We start from the raw sequence: 18,096 nt of genomic DNA, 5'->3' as shown, positions 1-18,096 counted from the left end.
CCCGGGATCCACTGCAGCACAATTCTGCTGCAGGTATTTTTTAGCCTCTCTAGTGCTGTCATAAGTGTTTGAATATAGGACTCCGGATTTTGTAGGGATTGCAGGACTGATTTGGCATCTGTAAGAAATACAATCTGACTATTCGGTGATTCAGGGTGTTCTGACAGGAGGTTTGCCGCATGTTCTAAAGCTTCTTTTTCTGCCCTAAAATTGTCGGATAGGCTGCCTGTGGCTATTGCCTTTTCCAGGCTTTCTCCGCTTGGCCATTCAATAAGGATGCCAGCCCCGCCATTTTTTGTGGCATCTTCAGCTGAGCCATCTGTACAGTGGCATGGGCAGTGGCTGCGACGAAGAAGGGAATAAAAACACCTCAAAGAACCCCCACAGTGAAAGTGGTTACAGTTGATATTGGTATCAGTTAGCTCTTGTCGGCCGTCTATTTCAAAGTATTTGATGTCATACAAATGATTTTTTACCTTAAAAATAATAACGACTTTGTTTCAACATTTTGGGCTGATTTAGAAGCAAAATTTCATCTGCAAAAAAAAATAACAATGCATAGCAAAATGCCTCAGCTAGGATTATGGCCTACACACTTCAGAAACTCCGGCTGCAATATTGTAGGCCCTATATACTAATGTGTGTTCTATAGCTCCTACATTGTGACCTGGTTGACACACATTATTTGTTATTGGTTGGTAGAGAGGAATGCATGGTGTTAATGTTATAAGAATTAAGTTACTTTTTAAACTGTCCAACCCCATCAACCCCAGCATACCAATGTTCAACCCACAACACCTTCACACAAACACCAACACCATGTTTTACCAGTTTAGTTATTGCTGTAAAAAGCAAATATTTTATTCATGAATGTCCCACTAAAATATAGCTCTGTCTTTTGTAAATAATGGTCATATGTGATAGAAAACAAGGAACAAAACCAACATAACAGGATATCTAGACAGGCTTTAAATATCAGCATGTAGATTTACTAAAAAGATTGAAATTGTAGACAGATAAGAAGAGTAATTTTTAAAACGTTCTAAGATTGTAGTCATCGCAATATTTCAGTTCCTCAACTTTACAAAAATAAGATTTTAAAGAAACTGAAAAAATGTAGTTTTTAAAAAATGATAACGAAACAAACAATTGGTATTTAATAAACAAATACTGACTTGAATGGTCCCTCAAATATAATTAATAAACACAACACCAGCAAATAAGGAAGCAAAGATAAGGGAGTTAACCCATTATAATTTTCTAGTGTTAAGTTGTCTAGTCAACCTATCTAGTAGTGTACTAGTAGCCTAAGGATATTCAGGGGGAGCTCACTAAGATCTATGACAGACTTACACGACTGGTCCCCCCCCCCCCCCCCCCCCCCCCATGGTACAGGGGTTTGGGAAACAAGTCAGATATAAAGTTAAGTATTTTGTACCGCAACAGTACAAGGAGCTTTGTTTACTCGTCCTTTACATTCATCAAGTAAACGCAGAAGGTGCTTCAACTGGGTTGTATCCAGGGAGAAAAAATAATTGTCATGAAAGGAAATAAAGACGTGTGTGATGAACAGATGCAACATTATGGGCTGGCAGAAGTCAGACTAGTCTGGAAAGGTTTGTCACAACACAGAATGTCATTTACATATAGGAATTATGTATACAAGTTGGGGTGTGAAAGTATTGATTGTGAACTGGAAAGACAAGAGTTGTCTAAAGACCTACACACTAGACACATGCATTCACCTGTTTGCTGAAGAAAATAGGAGCTTTATATGCAAACGTTAGGTATTCTTTTGTAATGCATCATCCTATTTTCTTACCTGCAACCTATCACAGTAAAGTGTATATATATATAATATATTTCAAGAATTCACCAGACCATCACAATGGTTTGATGATACTTGTTCAGCAATAGAACAAAAATATAAGCAAGAAGGGGAGATAACGTTGGCATAGAGAAGACAGCAACATTTGTAAACAGGAGCAACAATACTCTAGGGAACTGGTACAATTGTTTTCATATCAGCAGTTGTTGAGTGACGACAAAAACTACACTACTTGCTTTTTTTAACTTGCTTACATCATCAACTATTCTTTTACTGTTGTGTAACCTGATTCTAACCCAATATTTAAAGACAAAACAGCATGTAAGTTGAAATGAGTAGAGTCAGCCTTGGGCAGCTATTTGGTGTTGTTCAAGGACTGGTAGTATTCAACCATGACAGACCAGGCTTTGGGCGACATGAAGCCATCTGGGGGGTTCTCTCCCTCCCTAGCCATCTTCCTCATCCTGGTGCCGGATATGAACTGGAAGTCCTCCTTGTTCTCTGGGTCAAAGAAGTCCATGGCTCGTTTACGGTTGTTGTAGGCTGCCACTCTGAATGGTACGATCTCCAGCAGGGGGAGTCCTGGGGCCATGGTTAGAACCTACAACATAAGGTCAGAAGGTCAACTTTAGAACATAAGGTCAGAAGGTCAACTCTAGAATATAAGGTCAGAAGGTCAACTCTAGAACATAAGGCCAGAAGGTCAACTCTAGAACATAAGGTCAGAATGTCAACTCTAGAACATAAGGTCAACTCTACAACATAGGGTCAGAAGGTCAACTTTAGAACATAAGGTCAGAAGGTCAACTCTACAACATAAGGTCAGAAGGTCAACTTTAGAACATAAGGTCAGAAGGTCAACTTTAGAACATAAGGTCAGAAGGTCAACTCTAGAACATAAGGCCAGAAGGTCAACTCTAGAACATAAGGTCAGAATGTCAACTCTAGAACATAAGGTCAACTCTACAACATAGGGTCAGAAGGTCAACTTTAGAACATAAGGTCAGAAGGTCAACTCTACAACATAAGGTCAGAAGGTCAACTTTAGAACATAAGGTCAGAAGGTCAACTTTAGAACAGAAGGTCAGAAGGTCAACTTTAGAACCTACAACATAGGGTCAGAAGGTCAACTTTAGAACATAAGGTCAACTCTAGAACATAGGGTCAGAAGGTCAACTTTAGAACATAAGGTCAGAAGGTCAACTTTAGAACATAAGGTCAACTCTAGAACATAGGGTCAGAAGGTCAACTTTAGAACATAAGGTCAGAAGGTCAACTTTAGAACATAAGGTCAACTCTAGAACATAGGGTCAGAAGGTCAACTTTAGAACATAAGGTCAGAAGGTTAACTTTAGAACATAGGGTCAGAAGGTCAACTCTAGAACATAAGGTCAAAAGGTCAACTCTAGAACATAAGGTCAGAAGGTCAACTCTAGAACATAAGGCCAGAAGGTCAACTCTACAACATAAGGCCAGAAGGTCAACTCTAGAGCATAAGGTCAGAAGGTCAACTTTAGAACATAAGGTCAGAATGTCAACTTTAGAACATAAGGTCAGAATGTCAACTCTAAAACCTACAACATAGGGTCAGAACGTCAACTCTAGAACATAAGGTCAGAAGGTCAACTTTAGAACATAAGGTCAGAAGGTCAACTCTAGAATATAAGGTCAGAATGTCAACTTTAGAACATAAGGTCAGAATGTCAACTCTAAAACCTACAACATAGGGTCAGAATGTCAACTCTAGTACATAAGGTCAGAAGGTCAACTTTAGAACATAAGGTCAGAAGGTCAACTCTAGAATATAAGGTCAGAATGTCAACTCTAGAACATAAGGTCAGAAGGTCAACTCTGGAACATAAGGTCAGAAGGTCAACTCTAGAACATAAGGTCAGAATGTCAACTTTAGAACCTACAACATAAGGTCAACTTTAGAACATAAGGCCAGAAGGTCAACTCTAGAACATAAGGTCAGAAGGTCAACTCTAGAATATAAGGTCAGAAGGTCAACTCTAGAACATAAGGTCAGAATGTCAACTTAAGAACCTACAACGTAAGGTCAGAAGGTCAACTCTAGAACATAAGGTCAGAAGGTCAAATCTAGAACATAAGGTCAGAATATCAACTTTAGAACCTACAACATAAGGTCAGAAGGTCAACTTTAGAACATAAGGCCAGAAGGTCAACTCTAGAACCTACAACATAGGGTCAGAAGGTCAACTCTAGAACATAAGGTCAGAAGGTCAACTCTAGAACATAAGGTCAGAAGGTCAACTCTAGAACATAAGGTCAGAAGGTCAACTCTAGGACATAAGGTCAGAATATCAACTTTAGAACCTACAACATAAGGTCAGAATGTCAACTCTACAACATAAGGTCAGAATATCAACTTTAGAACCTACAACATACGATCAGAATGTCAACTCTAGAATATAAGGTCAGAATGTCAACTCTACAACATAAGGTCAGAATATCAACTTTAGAACCTACAACATAAGGTCAGAATGTCAACTCTACAACATAAGGTCAGAATATCAACTTTAGAACCTACAACATAAGGTCAGAATGTCAACTTTAGAACATACAACATAAGGTCAGAATGTCAACTTTAGAACCTACAACATAAGGTCAGAATATCAACTTTAGAACCTACAACATAAGGCCAGAAGGTCAACTCTACAACATAAGGTCAGAATGTCAACTCTACAACATAAGGTCAGAATGTCAACTTTAGAACCTACAACATAAGGTCAGAATGTCAACTCTAGAACATAGGGTCAGAATGTCAACTCTAGAATGGACATGATGTGAGTGCGACCTTTACCTTGGCACCATGTGTGGGGTCATATAGATCCCTTCCCCCATCAGGGTGGGGCATGCCTGCAGGATCTCTGCCCACTATGTAGAAATTTGCCCCTGTTGCCATTCTAGCTTTTGCATGCCACTGTACCTGTTCATGAAAAACTCAATCATTATACTTTCAAAATGTACAGCTGTAGTACTAGACAAACACACACTAGACCTTCCCAAAATGTACAGCTGTAGTACTAGACAAACACACACTAGACCTTCCCAAAATGTACAGCTGTAGTACTAGACAAACACACACTAGACCTTCCCAAAATGTACAGCTGTAGAACTAGACAAACACACACTAGACCTTCCCAAAATGTACAGCTGTAGTACTAGACAAACACACACTAGACCTTCCCAAAATGTACAGCTGTAGTACTAGACAAACACACACTAGACCTTCCCAAAATGTACAGCTGTAGTACTAGACATACACACACTAGACCTTCCCAAAATGTACAGCTGTAGTACTAGACAAACACACACTAGACCTTCCCAAAATGTACAGCTGTAGTACTAGACTAACACACACTAGACCTTCCCAAAATGTACAGCTGTAGTACTAGACATACACACACTAGACCTTCCCAAAATGTACAGCTGTAGTACTAGACAAACACACACTAGACCTTCCCAAAATGTACAGCTGTAGTACTAGACAAACACACACTAGACCTTCCCAAAATGTACAGCTGTAGTACTAGACTAACACACACTAGACCTTCCCAAAATGTACAGCTGTAGTACTAGACTAACACACACTAGACCTTCCCAAAATGTACAGCTGTAGTACTAGACTAACACACACTAGACCTTCCCAAAATGTACAGCTGTTGTACTAGACAAACACACACTAGACCTTCCCAAAATGTACAGCTGTAGTACTAGACTAACACACACTAGACCTTCCCAAAATGTACAGCTGTAGTACTAGACATACACACACTAGACCTTCCCAAAATGTACAGCTGTAGTACTAGACAAACACACACTAGACCTTCCCAAAATGTACAGCTGTAGTACTAGACTAACACACACTAGACCTTCCCAAAATGTACAGCTGTAGTACTAGACAAACACACACTAGACCTTCCCAAAATGTACAGCTGTAGTACTAGACTAACACACACTAGACCTTCCCAAAATGTACAGCTGTAGTACTAGACATACACACACTAGACCTTCCCAAAATGTACAGCTGTAGTACTAGACAAACACACACTAGACCTTCCCAAAATGTACAGCTGTAGTACTAGACAAACACACACTAGACCTTCCCAAAATGTACAGCTGTAGTACTAGACAAACACACACTAGACCTTCCCAAAATGTACAGCTGTAGTACTAGACTAACACACACTAGACCTTCCCAAAATGTACAGCTGTAGTACTAGACATACACACACTAGACCTTCCCAAAATGTACAGCTGTAGTACTAGACTAACACACACTAGACCTTCCCAAAATGTACAGCTGTAGAACTAGACAAACACACACTAGACCTTCCCAAAATGTACAGCTGTAGTACTAGACTAACACACACTAGACCTTCCCAAAATGTACAGCTGTAGTACTAGACTAACACACACTAGACCTTCCCAAAATGTACAGCTGTAGAACTAGACAAACACACACTAGACCTTCCCAAAATGTACAGCTGTAGTACTAGACTAACACACACTAGACCTTCCCAAAATGTACAGCTGTAGTACTAGACTAACACACACTAGACCTTCCCAAAATGTACAGCTGTAGTACTAGACTAACACACACTAGACCTTCCCAAAATGTACAGCTGTAGTACTAGACTAACACACACTAGACCTTCCCAAAATGTACAGCTGTAGTACTAGACTAACACACACTAGACCTTCCCAAACTACAAACTCCTGGTCACAAAGCCTGTCCTAATAGGACCCATTTCTAGCTATTGCCTGTGGTCCATAGAGAGGCTGAATAAAAACTCCAGGGCAACTGGCCTAGAAGTCACACCCTGCCCTTCCTTCACCACAACTTGAGCTGATTAACAGGCATGGCCCACATACATCATACCAATCAACACAACTTGAGCTGATTAACAGGCATGACCCACATACATCATACCAATCAACACAACTAACAGGCATGGCCCACATACATCATACCAATCAACACAACTAACAGGCATTACCCACATACATCATACCAATCAACACAACTTGAGCTGATTAACAGGCATGACCCACATACATCATACCAATCAACACAACTAACAGGCATGGCCCACATACATCATACCAATCAACACAACTAACAGGCATGGCCCACATACATCATACCAATCAACACAACTGACAGGCATTACCCACATACATCATACCAATCAACACAACTAACAGGCATGGCCCACATACATCATACCAATCAACACAACTGACAGGCATTACCCACATACATCATACCAATCAACACAACTAACAGGCATGGCCCACATACATCATACCAATCAACACAACTAACAGGCATGGCCCACATACATCATACCAATCAACACAACTGACAGGCATTACCCACATACATCATACCAATCAACACAACTAACAGGCATGGCCCACATACATCATACCAATCAACACAACTGACAGGCATTACCCACATACATCATACCAATCAACACAACTGACAGGCATGGCCCACATACATCATACCAATCAACACAACTGACAGGCATGACCCACATACATCATACCAACATACCTCTGTTGGACCTGCATACATCATGGGAGATGGGAAAATTGCGATGACTGTTGACTCTGGTTCTAGAACTTTCTCCTCAAGTATAGCTGCATGTTGTTTCATCCTCCACGGCAGAGGCACATCATCGTCTTTTGTCCAGCCACCTAGGGAACAGAACATCACAACACTAATGTCACAAGACTAACAGAATGTCACAAGACTAACAGAATGTCACAAGACTAATGTCACAAGACTAACAGAATGTCACAAAAATGTCACAAGACTAACAGAATGTCACAAAAATGTCACAAGACTAACAGAATGTCACAAGACTAATGTCACAAAACTAACAGAATGTCACAAAAATGTCACAAGACTAACAGAATGTCACAAGAACGTCACAAAAATATCACAAGACTAACAGAATGTCACAAAAATGTCACAAGACTAACAGAATGTCACAAGAACGTCACAAGACTAACAGAATGTCACAAAAATGTCACAAGACTAACAAAATGTCACAAGAACGTCACAAGACTAATGTCACAAGACTAACAGAATGTCACAAAAATGTCACAAGACTAACAGAATGTCACAAGAACGTCACAAGACTAATGTCACAAGACTAAGAGAATGTCACAAAACTAAGAGAATGTCACAAAAATGTCACAAGACTAATGTCACAAGACTAAGAGAATGTCACAAAACTAACAGAATGTCACAAAAATGTCACAAGACTGAGAATATCACAAGACTAACAGTTAGAGACTACTAGAAATCAGGATACAGTGGGATGACTGCAAAACCAATAGTCTAGAGTTTGTTAGGTCTATAATTGGACTATAAAGTTGAAACGCATGAAAAGTACATAAAAAGAATAACGTCATTGGTAGCAGATAAAAATAGAATTTATAGTCAAAAAAATTAAGGTTCCGCTGCACATTTAGTTCTAGATCTAGGTGAAGCGACTAAGTAATAGGTGCTAGTCTAGTGTGAAGTCTAACAGAAAGGGGTTGAAATTTCAGTTTAGATAATTGATATTGGTCTTTATTATGATTGCAATTGTGTTTCCGTTTGTGTTTGGTTTTCTGTTTGAGTTTTTGTTTGTGTTTCTGTTTTCGTTTTAATTACATTAGCGTTATATTTGGTTGTGGTTGGTTGTAGATATGGTTAAGTTTAGAGTTAGCGTAAGGTTTAGGGTTATGTGTGATTTTTCTCAAACGTCCATATTTACATATAGACAAGTAATATATTTCCTAAGCTGGACAATGGCGGGTGTATGCTGCTTAATAAACACACAAGTCATGGTCCTTTATAGATAGGTTTTTCACAGAGGCCAGTGCAGGGCCTGGCCGGTTAGTTATAAATAAACCGGGAGTGATCTCCCCTAAACTTTCTCAAATATTCTTATGTAACACTACGGGAGATGGTAACTCGGGATATAGACAATATTTTTAATAAATTTTCAATTACTTTAACTTTTTAAAATAGAATAGAATCTCGTGGAAAAAAGAATGGTACACCAAGTGAACGCCAAATAAAATGTGTATAATAGTGCGGAATATTATTAGTACTTTATAAATGCACATGTTTTTTGAGAAATCTGAAATAGCCTAAATTACTACTTCAGGTCAACAGAAGTTATTCAAAATTTGATAGAAGGTAGAGAATTAGATCATTTACTTACACGTGAAATTTCATTTATCTATCTGAAATAGTACTCAAGTTATAGGCTTTTGAAAAATTGAAAGTAGAAAAAGTTCCACTTCCAGTTATAGGAAATCGCTGAAAAGCTGATCCGTAACTACTAATTTGATATAATACTTATATATGAAATTTCATCATCCTAACTGTAACAGTACTCAAGTTATCGTGTTTACACACACACATACACAAGATTGCAAAACTATGTTTTCCGACTCAGGGAGGTGTAAAACGTCAAGATTTGCAAAAATCTCAATTTTTTTTTTGTGTGCATGATTAGAATACTTTCTCTATACTTTGTATACGAGAAAGTAATGAAAATTCCTAAACCTTTAAAAACCCAAAATAAACCATTAATGGCTCATAAGACAGTATAACAAGAAAATTCCTGGGAAGGAAAGGGTTGAAACCATGGACTGACCTAGAGGATGTAGGAGTAGAACTGGCTTCTTGTAGCCCCTTGCTAAAAGTTTCTTCTTTGTGTCTTGCATGAGCAATGCGTGCCCATTGTGCACTGGGTTTCTCAGCTGGAAGGCAAACACTGCATCTGCCTAAAAATAGATTTCAATGCTTGGTTACAGAATACTTGAAAACAAAACAAGTAGCTTGCTCTTTTACAGGTCCCTAAACTTGTGCCTTAGTGTCTAACTTAACAGTAAACCTTGGTGGTACCCACTTCTATGTCCCTAAACTTCTGCCTTAGTGTCTAACATAACAGTAAACTTTGGTGGTACCCACTTCTATGTCCCTAAACTTCTGCCGTAGTTCTCTAGGAGTTAACCTGTACTCATCCAGGCCGTCATTCCAGTAAATTCTATCCAGCACCTCCAGATCTCCTCCCACCAGCCAGTCACCACTTTCTAGAACCATCTGTAAAAAACAAAGGTTATGTCGTCATTGCCTGTCTTCTAGTGATTACTTTTTCACAGACCAGGCACACACAAACACATTTTCCTGATTACCTTGACATAAGGATGGCCAGGATTTGTTGTGCCAAACTGGCGTCCACACCGCTCTTCTTTGTTGTGAGGGTAAAATTCAGGTTTACGCAAAATGGCTATATCTTTTCCTTCATACTTGAGGGTGAAGGCCTGACACTTTTCTAACCTCTCTTTATCAGCCGCCTTGATGGGTAACACCAGAGGTATACTTTGGTTGATGACACCATCTACATAAAAAACATGGGTAACACTAGAGGTATACTTTGGTTGATGACACCATCTACACAAAAAACATGGGTAACACCAGAGGTATACTTTGGTTGATGACACCATCTACACAAAAAACATGGGTAACACCAGAGGTATACTTTGGTTGATGACACCATCTACATAAAAAACATGGGTAACACTAGAGGTATACTTTGGTTGATGACACCATCTACACAAAAAACATGGGTAACACCAGAGGTATACTTTGGTTGATGACACCATCTACACAAAAAACATGGGTAACACCAGAGACAAACCAAAGATGTCAAACTTGCAGTGCTTTAAGTTTTCTTAAGGTTACCTTGCTTATAGATGAACTACATTGAAACAGTTTATTGGGCATTGGCTACATTAAAAAATTATAAGAGCTTTTTTCAGAAATTTTTAAAAAGGTCTATCTTAAATTCCTGAATAGGTCAGAAATTCCTAAATAGACATGTCATAAATACCTAAATAGGTCTATCATAAATTCCTAAATAGGCCTGTAAGAAATTCCTAAATAGGCCTGTAAGAAATTCTTAACACTGACTCCAGACGTGGAATCTAAGACCTGCGTACACTTTAAGACAGCATGTCAGGGCTGTAGAGACAGATGGACCCTGTCTTAAAGCTACATCTGGCTCAAATGATTTTCACAAAGTTATTTAAACATTTCTTTTTACAATAGTTTAAATGATTTGAAATGTTCATAGACGCATGATTTATTGTAATGATATAACTCACTGTCTAGCAAACTATAACGTTCATAGACGCATGATTTATTGTAATGATATAACTCACTGTCTAGCAAACTATAACGTTCATAGACGCATGATTTATTGTAATGATATAACTCACTGTCTAGCAAACTATTTATAATGTTCATAGATGCATGATTTATTGTAATGATATAACTCACTGTCAAGCAAACTGTAACGTTCATAGACGCATGATTTATTGTAATGATATAACTCACTGTCAAGCAAACTATAACGTTCATAGACGCATGATTTATTGTAATGATATAACTCACTGTCTAGCAAACTATTTATAATGTTCATAGATGCATGATTTATTGTAATGATATAACTCACTGTCTAGCAAACTATAACGTTCATAGACGCATGATTTATTGTAATGATATAACTCACTGTCTAGCAAACTATAACGTTCATAGACGCATGATTTATTGTAATGATATAACTCACTGTCTAGCAAACTATAACGTTCATAGACGCATGATTTATTGTAATGATATAACTCACTGTCTAGCAAACTATAACGTTCAAAGATGCATGATTTATTGTAATGATATAACTCACTGTCTAGCAAACTATAACGTTCATAGACGCATGATTTATTGTAATGATATAACTCACTGTCTAGCAAACTATAACGTTCAAAGACGCATGATTTATTGTAATAATATAACTCACTGTCTAGCAAACTATAACGTTCATAGACGCATGATTTATTGTAATGATATAACTCACGGTCTAGCAAACTATAACGTTCATAGACGCATGATTTATTGTAATGATATAACTCACTGTCAAGCAAACAGCCAAAATGTTGAGATTGGAGATATTCTTTCTCTCTCATAAAACCAGATATAGGTGTGGCCCAACCCTCACCCAACACTTGGGTCCACTGTAGATCTACCTGGAGAGGGAAACATAGCTTGTGATGGGGTGTCCAATCACAGATCACTAGCCACAAGACAAAAGCTCAAGAAAGAAAAAGAACCCACCATTCCAATCTCTACAGATGGGAGAGTGGCGGCCTCTGCTTTAGCTGCTTCACGTTTGTTCTCTGGGACTGTCAGCTCACGGATGTCTTGTAGTACGCCCAGGGGAACCACATCCTTAGGGGAACAAGAAATTTGTTTTATGTAGGGGAACAAGAAATTTGTTTTATGTGCTAATGGTAGAACCACATCCTTTAGGGGAACAAGAAATTTGTTTTATGTAGGGGAACAAGAAATTAAGTTTTATGTAGGGGAACAAGAAATTTGTTTTATGTAGGGGAACAAGAAATTTGTTTTATGTAGGGGAACAAGAAATTTCTTTTATGTAGGGGAACAAGAAATTTCTTTTATGTAGGGGAACAAGAAATTTGTTTTATGTAGGGGAACAAGAAATTAGTTTTATGTAGGGGAACAAGAAATTTGTTTTATGTGCTAATTGTAGAACCACATCCTTTAGGGGAAAAAGAAACTAGTTTTATGTGCTAATTGTAGAACATGCATTTGGACTTACATTTTTAGAGAGGAGCTGGACAACCTCTTGGACACATTCATCTATTGAGAGTTCCCCCGCCTTGAGTTTAACATCGGGGTGTAGGGGCTCCTCATAGGGCTGATCAACTCCAGTGAAGCCTGGTGGTTTTTTAATACAATCAGAGTTTAGCCATCAAATAACCAGGGTTTAGCCATCAAAATAACCAGTGTTCCACTGTTAAACAGAGTTTAGCCATCAAATAACCAAGGTTTAACCATTTAAATTTAACATAGTTTAACCATCAAATAACTACTGTTCCACCATTAAACAGAGTTTAGCCATCAAATAACCAGGGTTTAACTATTAAACAACCAGGGTTTAGCAATTAAACCGGGTTTGGCAAACAATTTAAAAGGTTTTTATACTGTTTAAAGATTTTCAATGTTCATTTTAACAATGGCTTTAGCTAGTGAAAAAACACCTCAAATATTTAGAACCATAATGAACACAATCAGTTTCTATTTACCTTGGCTCTACTGACTTGAGGAATAGAAAGGTGCCTAAGAGAGGTTTCATTTAGTTTTTTACACTTGAACACAATATGTAAGCTTGCCCCTCAATAATCTCTAACTAAATCTGTAAATAAAACATTAAAAAAAAACCCGACCTTTAATCAAGCCAGCCCTGGCCTTCTTGTAAAGTCCTTTTACATCTCTTTTTTCACAAATGTCAATGGGCGTGTCAACATGACACTCAAAAAATTTCAGCCCCGCCTTCTCATGCAGTTCTCTGGCATTGTCACGGTCCTGAGGAGAGTAAAGAGTGGGTGTGTATCAGATGTGCAACACTGTTACATATAACCAACACAATTAGCAGAGATATTGAGAGTAAAGAGTGGGTGTGTATCAGATGTGCAACACTGTTACATATAACCAACACAATTAGCAGAGATATTGAGAGTAGAGAGTGGGTGTGTATCAGATGTGTAACACTGTTACATATAACCAACACAATTAGCTGAGAGTAAAGAGTGGGTGTGTATCAGATGTGCAACACTGTTACATATAACCAACACAATTAGCTGAGATATTGAGAGTAAAGAGTGGGTGTGTATCAGATGTGCAACACTGTTACATATAACCAACACAATTAGCAGAGATATTGAGAGTAAAGAGTGGGTGTGTATCAGATGTGCAACACTGTTACATATAACCAACACAATTAGCTGAGAGTAAAGAGTGGGTGTGTATCAGATGTGCAACACTGTTACATATAACCAACACAATTAGCTGAGATATTGAGAATAAAGAGTGGGTGTGTATCAGATGTGCAACACTGTTACATATAACCAACACAATTAGCAGAGATATTGAGAGTAGAGAGTGGGTGTGTATCAGATGTGCAACACTGTTACATATAACCAACACAATTAGCAGAGATATTGAGAGTAAAGAGTGGGTGTGTATCAGATGTGCAACACTGTTACATATAACCAACACAATTAGCAGAGATATTGAGAGTAAAGAGTGGGTGTGTTTCAGATGTGTAACACTGTTACATATAACCAACACAATTAGCTGAGAGTAAAGAGTGGGTGTGTATCAGATGTGCAACACTGTTACATATAACCAACACAATTAGCAGAGATATTGAGAGTAAAGAGTGGGTGTGTTTCAGATGTGCAACACTGTTACATATAACCAACCTAATTAGCAGAGATATTGAGAGTAAAGAGTGGGTGTGTTTCAGATGTGCAACACTGTTACATATAACCAACACAATTAGCAGAGATATTCATTTTATTGTCATTGTTGAAAACACTCAGAGAAAAGCTGGCATTAGATTACTACACTACCCCTTATGATAGCTACCTGGAATGGGATAAGCACATGCAATGCCATCTGTCTAAATAAGCAAACAAGGTGAAGACTGAGGGCAGTACTTACAAACTGGGGGCAGTACTTAGAGACTGAGGGCAGTACTTACAGTCGGAGGGCAGTACTTAGAGACTGAGGGCAGTACTTACAGACTGAAAGTAGTACTTAGAGACTGAGGGCAGTACTTACAGACTGAAAGCAGTACTTAGAGACTGAGGGCAGTACTTACAGACTGAAAGCAGTACTTAGAGACTGAGGGCAGTATTCACAGACTGAGGGCAGTACTTACAGACTGAGGGCAGTACTTACAGACTGAAAGCAGTACTTAGAGACTGAGGGCAGTACTTACAGACTGAAAGCAGTACTTAGAGACTGAGGGCAGTATTCACAGACTGAGGGCAGTACTTACAGACTGAAAGCAGTACTTACAGACTGAAAGCAGTACTTACAGACTGAAAGCAGTACTTAGAGACTGAGGGCAGTACTTACAGACTGAAAGCAGTACTTAGAGACTGAGGGCAGTACTTACAGACTGAGGGCAGTACTTACAGCTCTGAAGGGACTAATGAAAGCAGTGATGCAAACGATGCCTCCATCAGCAAACAGTTTGGCCACCTCAGATATACGACGGATGTTTTCTTCACGGTCTTCTTGAGAGAAGCCAAGGTTCTTGTTGAGACCAGTGCGGACATTGTCTCCATCCAGGCTACATGTGGAAGAAATCTTTGAGTTAAATATTGGCTACACACCAGCTAAAGATACCAAAGGGCCAGGTGTTTGTCTATCTGGTCTGATCTATGATAGTCTGAATTCTGTTTTTAATCAGATAATAATTCGATTCAGTTACCTATTTAAAATTCTGAAAATGACTAGTTGATATAGCAATTATGAGGCATATTGATAAAAAAATGACTAGAACTAAAACCAGAATAATCTAACTAAAGAAGAGAACTGACCAGTAGGCTGGTATCCCCTGACCCACCAGGTACTCCTCTAGAGCGAAGGATATGGTTGTCTTGCCTGCCCCAGACAGCCCTGTCAGCCACACGGTACAGCCACGAAACCCACCCTTCTGTCCTACAGCTTTACCACGCTTGTCACGGGACACGTGGTGCTCCTGGAAGGCCACGTTGGTGGCCCGCTGGACTGCCTGCAAGACAAGTTATCTCATCATTCACTGCCTGCAAGACAATTTATCTCATCATTCACTGTCTGCAAGACAATTTATCTCATCATTCACTGCCTGCAAGACAATTTATCTCATCATTCACTGTCTGCAAGACAATTTATCTCATCATTCACTGCCTGCAAGACAATTTATCTCATCATTCACTGCCTGCAAGAAAATTTATCTCATCATTCACTGCCTGCAAGACAATTTATCTCATTCACTGCCTGCAAGACAATTTATCTCATCATTCACTGCCTGCAAGAAAATTTATCTCATCATTCACTGCCTGTAAGACAATTTATCTCATCATTCACTGACTGTAAGAGTCCATTCATGGGCTGGAGGCAAAAGTACCCAATGAAAAAAGGTTTGGTTGGAAGGACGAAGCTAAATGGTGATGTAGTTGGCAGTGCCAACAAAAGTTAAATTACAAGCAAGTGTTGAATGACCCCTCAGCAATATTTACTCTACGCCAGGTAAAAACAACAAGTCCCATCAACATAATGTCTAGGCACAAGTCCATGTTATTCTATCATCACCTGCACACCTTGCCTAACACAACAATTAGATAATTAGCCTTAGTCCCAGTAGTTCTAATAATGTAAGTCAATTAGTGATACAATCAAAGACAAAGGGTTTTGAGTCATTCTCTAGTCTTTCTGCTCTTGTAAGCCAATTAGTGATACATGCAAAGACAAAGGGTTTTGAGTCATTCTCTAGTCTTTCTTGTCTGCATGGGAGGATCTCAGTTTGTCTTGTGTTTATTTTTACCCATCAATTTTATTTAAAACATGCGCCCTCAATCTGTGAAGGGTTGGGGGGAATGGGGCAAGTCAAAGAACACGTCCCCCATGGGACAAGTCAAAGAACACGTCCCCCATGATCCCATGTCCCCATGATCCCATGAGCTCTATGAATTGAGTTGACTAGCCAAACATCAGGGTAAAAAACTATAAAAAAAAACAGTTGAAACAACGAGATAGAAAACAAGCTGCATTTCCCATGTGTTGCCTGACCATCTGAATGCTGTGTGCAAACAAGCCTGTAGCAATGTAGCAAACTACTCAACAAACAAGCCTGTAGCAATGTAGCAAACTACTCAACAAACAAGCCTGTAGCAATGTAGCAAACTACTCAACAAACAAGCCTGTAGCAATGTAGCAAACTACTCAACTAACAAGCCTGTAGCAATGTAGCAAACTACTCAACATAGATGCTATCAATACTAGGTTCTGTAACAGGCCCATGTGTTACAGTGTTGAACCATTCATACACACCATGGGGATGCAACTGGATATCAATAACATGTTTGAGATTGATTCCCTTGGTCTAGGGGTGACCACAGATTGTTAGACCTATCCCTGCCCCACCCACAAAGCTAATCCACTCGTGGCATAATGGCACTATCTAACCTTAACACCACCAAACAAGACACCTTTAAACATTTGAATCGTCACATTATTATTACCTGAGGTGGGCAGGATGATATGGTTGTCCAACTCATATATTTTGGTGTGTGTGTGTGTGTGAGAGGATACTTGGTGTGTGTGTGTGAGGGTACTTGGTGTGTGAGGGTATTTGGTGTGTGTAAGGGTACTTGGTGTGTGTGTGAGGGTACTTGGTGTGTGTGTGTGAGGGTACTTGGTGAGTGTGTGTGAGGGTACTTGGTGAGTGTGTGAGGGTACTTGGTGTGTGTGAGGGTATATGGTGTGTGTGTGAGGGTATTTGGTGTGTGTAAGAGTACTTGGTGTGTGTAAGGGTACTTGGTGTGTCTGTGTATGTGAGGGTATATGGTGTGAAAGGGTACTTGGTGTGTGTGTGAGGGTACTTGGTGTGTGTGTGTGTGTGTGAGGGTACTTGGTGTGTGTGTGAGGGCACTTGGTGTGTGTGCGGGTACTTGGTATGTGTGTGAGGGTACTTGGTGTGTGTGTGTGAGGGTATTTGGTCTGTGTGAGGGTACTAGGTGTGTGTGAGGGCACTTGGTGTGTGTGTGAGGGTAATTGGTGTGTGTGTGAGGGTACTTGGTGTGTGTGAGGGTACTTGGTGTGTGGTGTGTGAGGGCACTTGGTGTGTGTGTGAGGGTACTTGGTGTGTGTGAGGGTATATGCTGTGTGAGGGCACTTGGTGTGTGGTGTGTGAGGGCACTTGGTGTGTGTGTGAGGGCACTTGGTGTGTGTGTGAGGGCACTTGGTGTGTGTGTGAGGGCACTTGGTGTGTGGTGTGTGAGGGCACTTGGTGTGTGTGAGGGTACTTGGTGTGTGTGAGGGTATATGCTGTGTGAGGGCACTTGGTGTGTGGTGTGTGAGGGCACTTGGTGTGTGTGTGAGGGTACTTGGTGTGTGTGAGGGTATATGCTGTGTGAGGGTACTTGGTGTGTGTGTGAGGGTACTTGGTGTGTGTGTGAGGGTACTTGGTGTGTGTGTGAGGGTATTTGGTGTGTGCAAGGGTACTTGGTGTGTGTAACAGTACTTGGTGTGTGTGAGGGCACTTGGTGTGTGTGTGAGGGCACTTGGTGTGTGTGAGGGCACTTGGTGTGTG

At 39.6% G+C, this 18,096-nt stretch overlaps 1 protein-coding gene across 5 annotated transcripts in view; it reads right to left on the bottom strand.

Annotated features, from left to right (window-relative positions):
• Positions 1 to 1,369: 1,369 nt before the first annotated feature.
• LOC131950520 (bifunctional 3'-phosphoadenosine 5'-phosphosulfate synthase) overlaps positions 1,370 to 18,096 on the bottom strand; it is a 43,084-nt gene continuing 26,357 nt past the window's right edge. For all 5 annotated transcript variants that reach the window (XM_059312711.1, XM_059312712.1, XM_059312714.1 and 2 more), the window contains 12 exons: positions 15,344 to 15,537; positions 14,937 to 15,093; positions 13,178 to 13,316; positions 12,550 to 12,668; positions 12,042 to 12,155; positions 11,842 to 11,953; positions 10,064 to 10,269; positions 9,840 to 9,971; positions 9,523 to 9,652; positions 7,419 to 7,561; positions 4,653 to 4,778; positions 1,370 to 2,429 (listed from right to left, as the gene is read on the bottom strand). In XM_059312711.1, coding sequence (XP_059168694.1) covers positions 2,184 to 2,429; positions 4,653 to 4,778; positions 7,419 to 7,561; positions 9,523 to 9,652; positions 9,840 to 9,971; positions 10,064 to 10,269; positions 11,842 to 11,953; positions 12,042 to 12,155; positions 12,550 to 12,668; positions 13,178 to 13,316; positions 14,937 to 15,093; positions 15,344 to 15,537 — 1,818 coding nt within the window. In that variant the 3' untranslated portion in view covers positions 1,370 to 2,183. The remainder of the gene's footprint in view (positions 2,430 to 4,652; positions 4,779 to 7,418; positions 7,562 to 9,522; positions 9,653 to 9,839; positions 9,972 to 10,063; positions 10,270 to 11,841; positions 11,954 to 12,041; positions 12,156 to 12,549; positions 12,669 to 13,177; positions 13,317 to 14,936; positions 15,094 to 15,343; positions 15,538 to 18,096) is intronic.

This window comes from Physella acuta, unplaced genomic scaffold (genome assembly GCF_028476545.2).
Source record: "Physella acuta isolate Inbredline_101_S28 unplaced genomic scaffold, ASM2847654v3 ptg000769l, whole genome shotgun sequence".
Taxonomy (NCBI): Eukaryota; Metazoa; Mollusca; class Gastropoda; family Physidae; genus Physella; species Physella acuta.
This window is presented reverse-complemented; position numbering and strand designations above follow the sequence as displayed.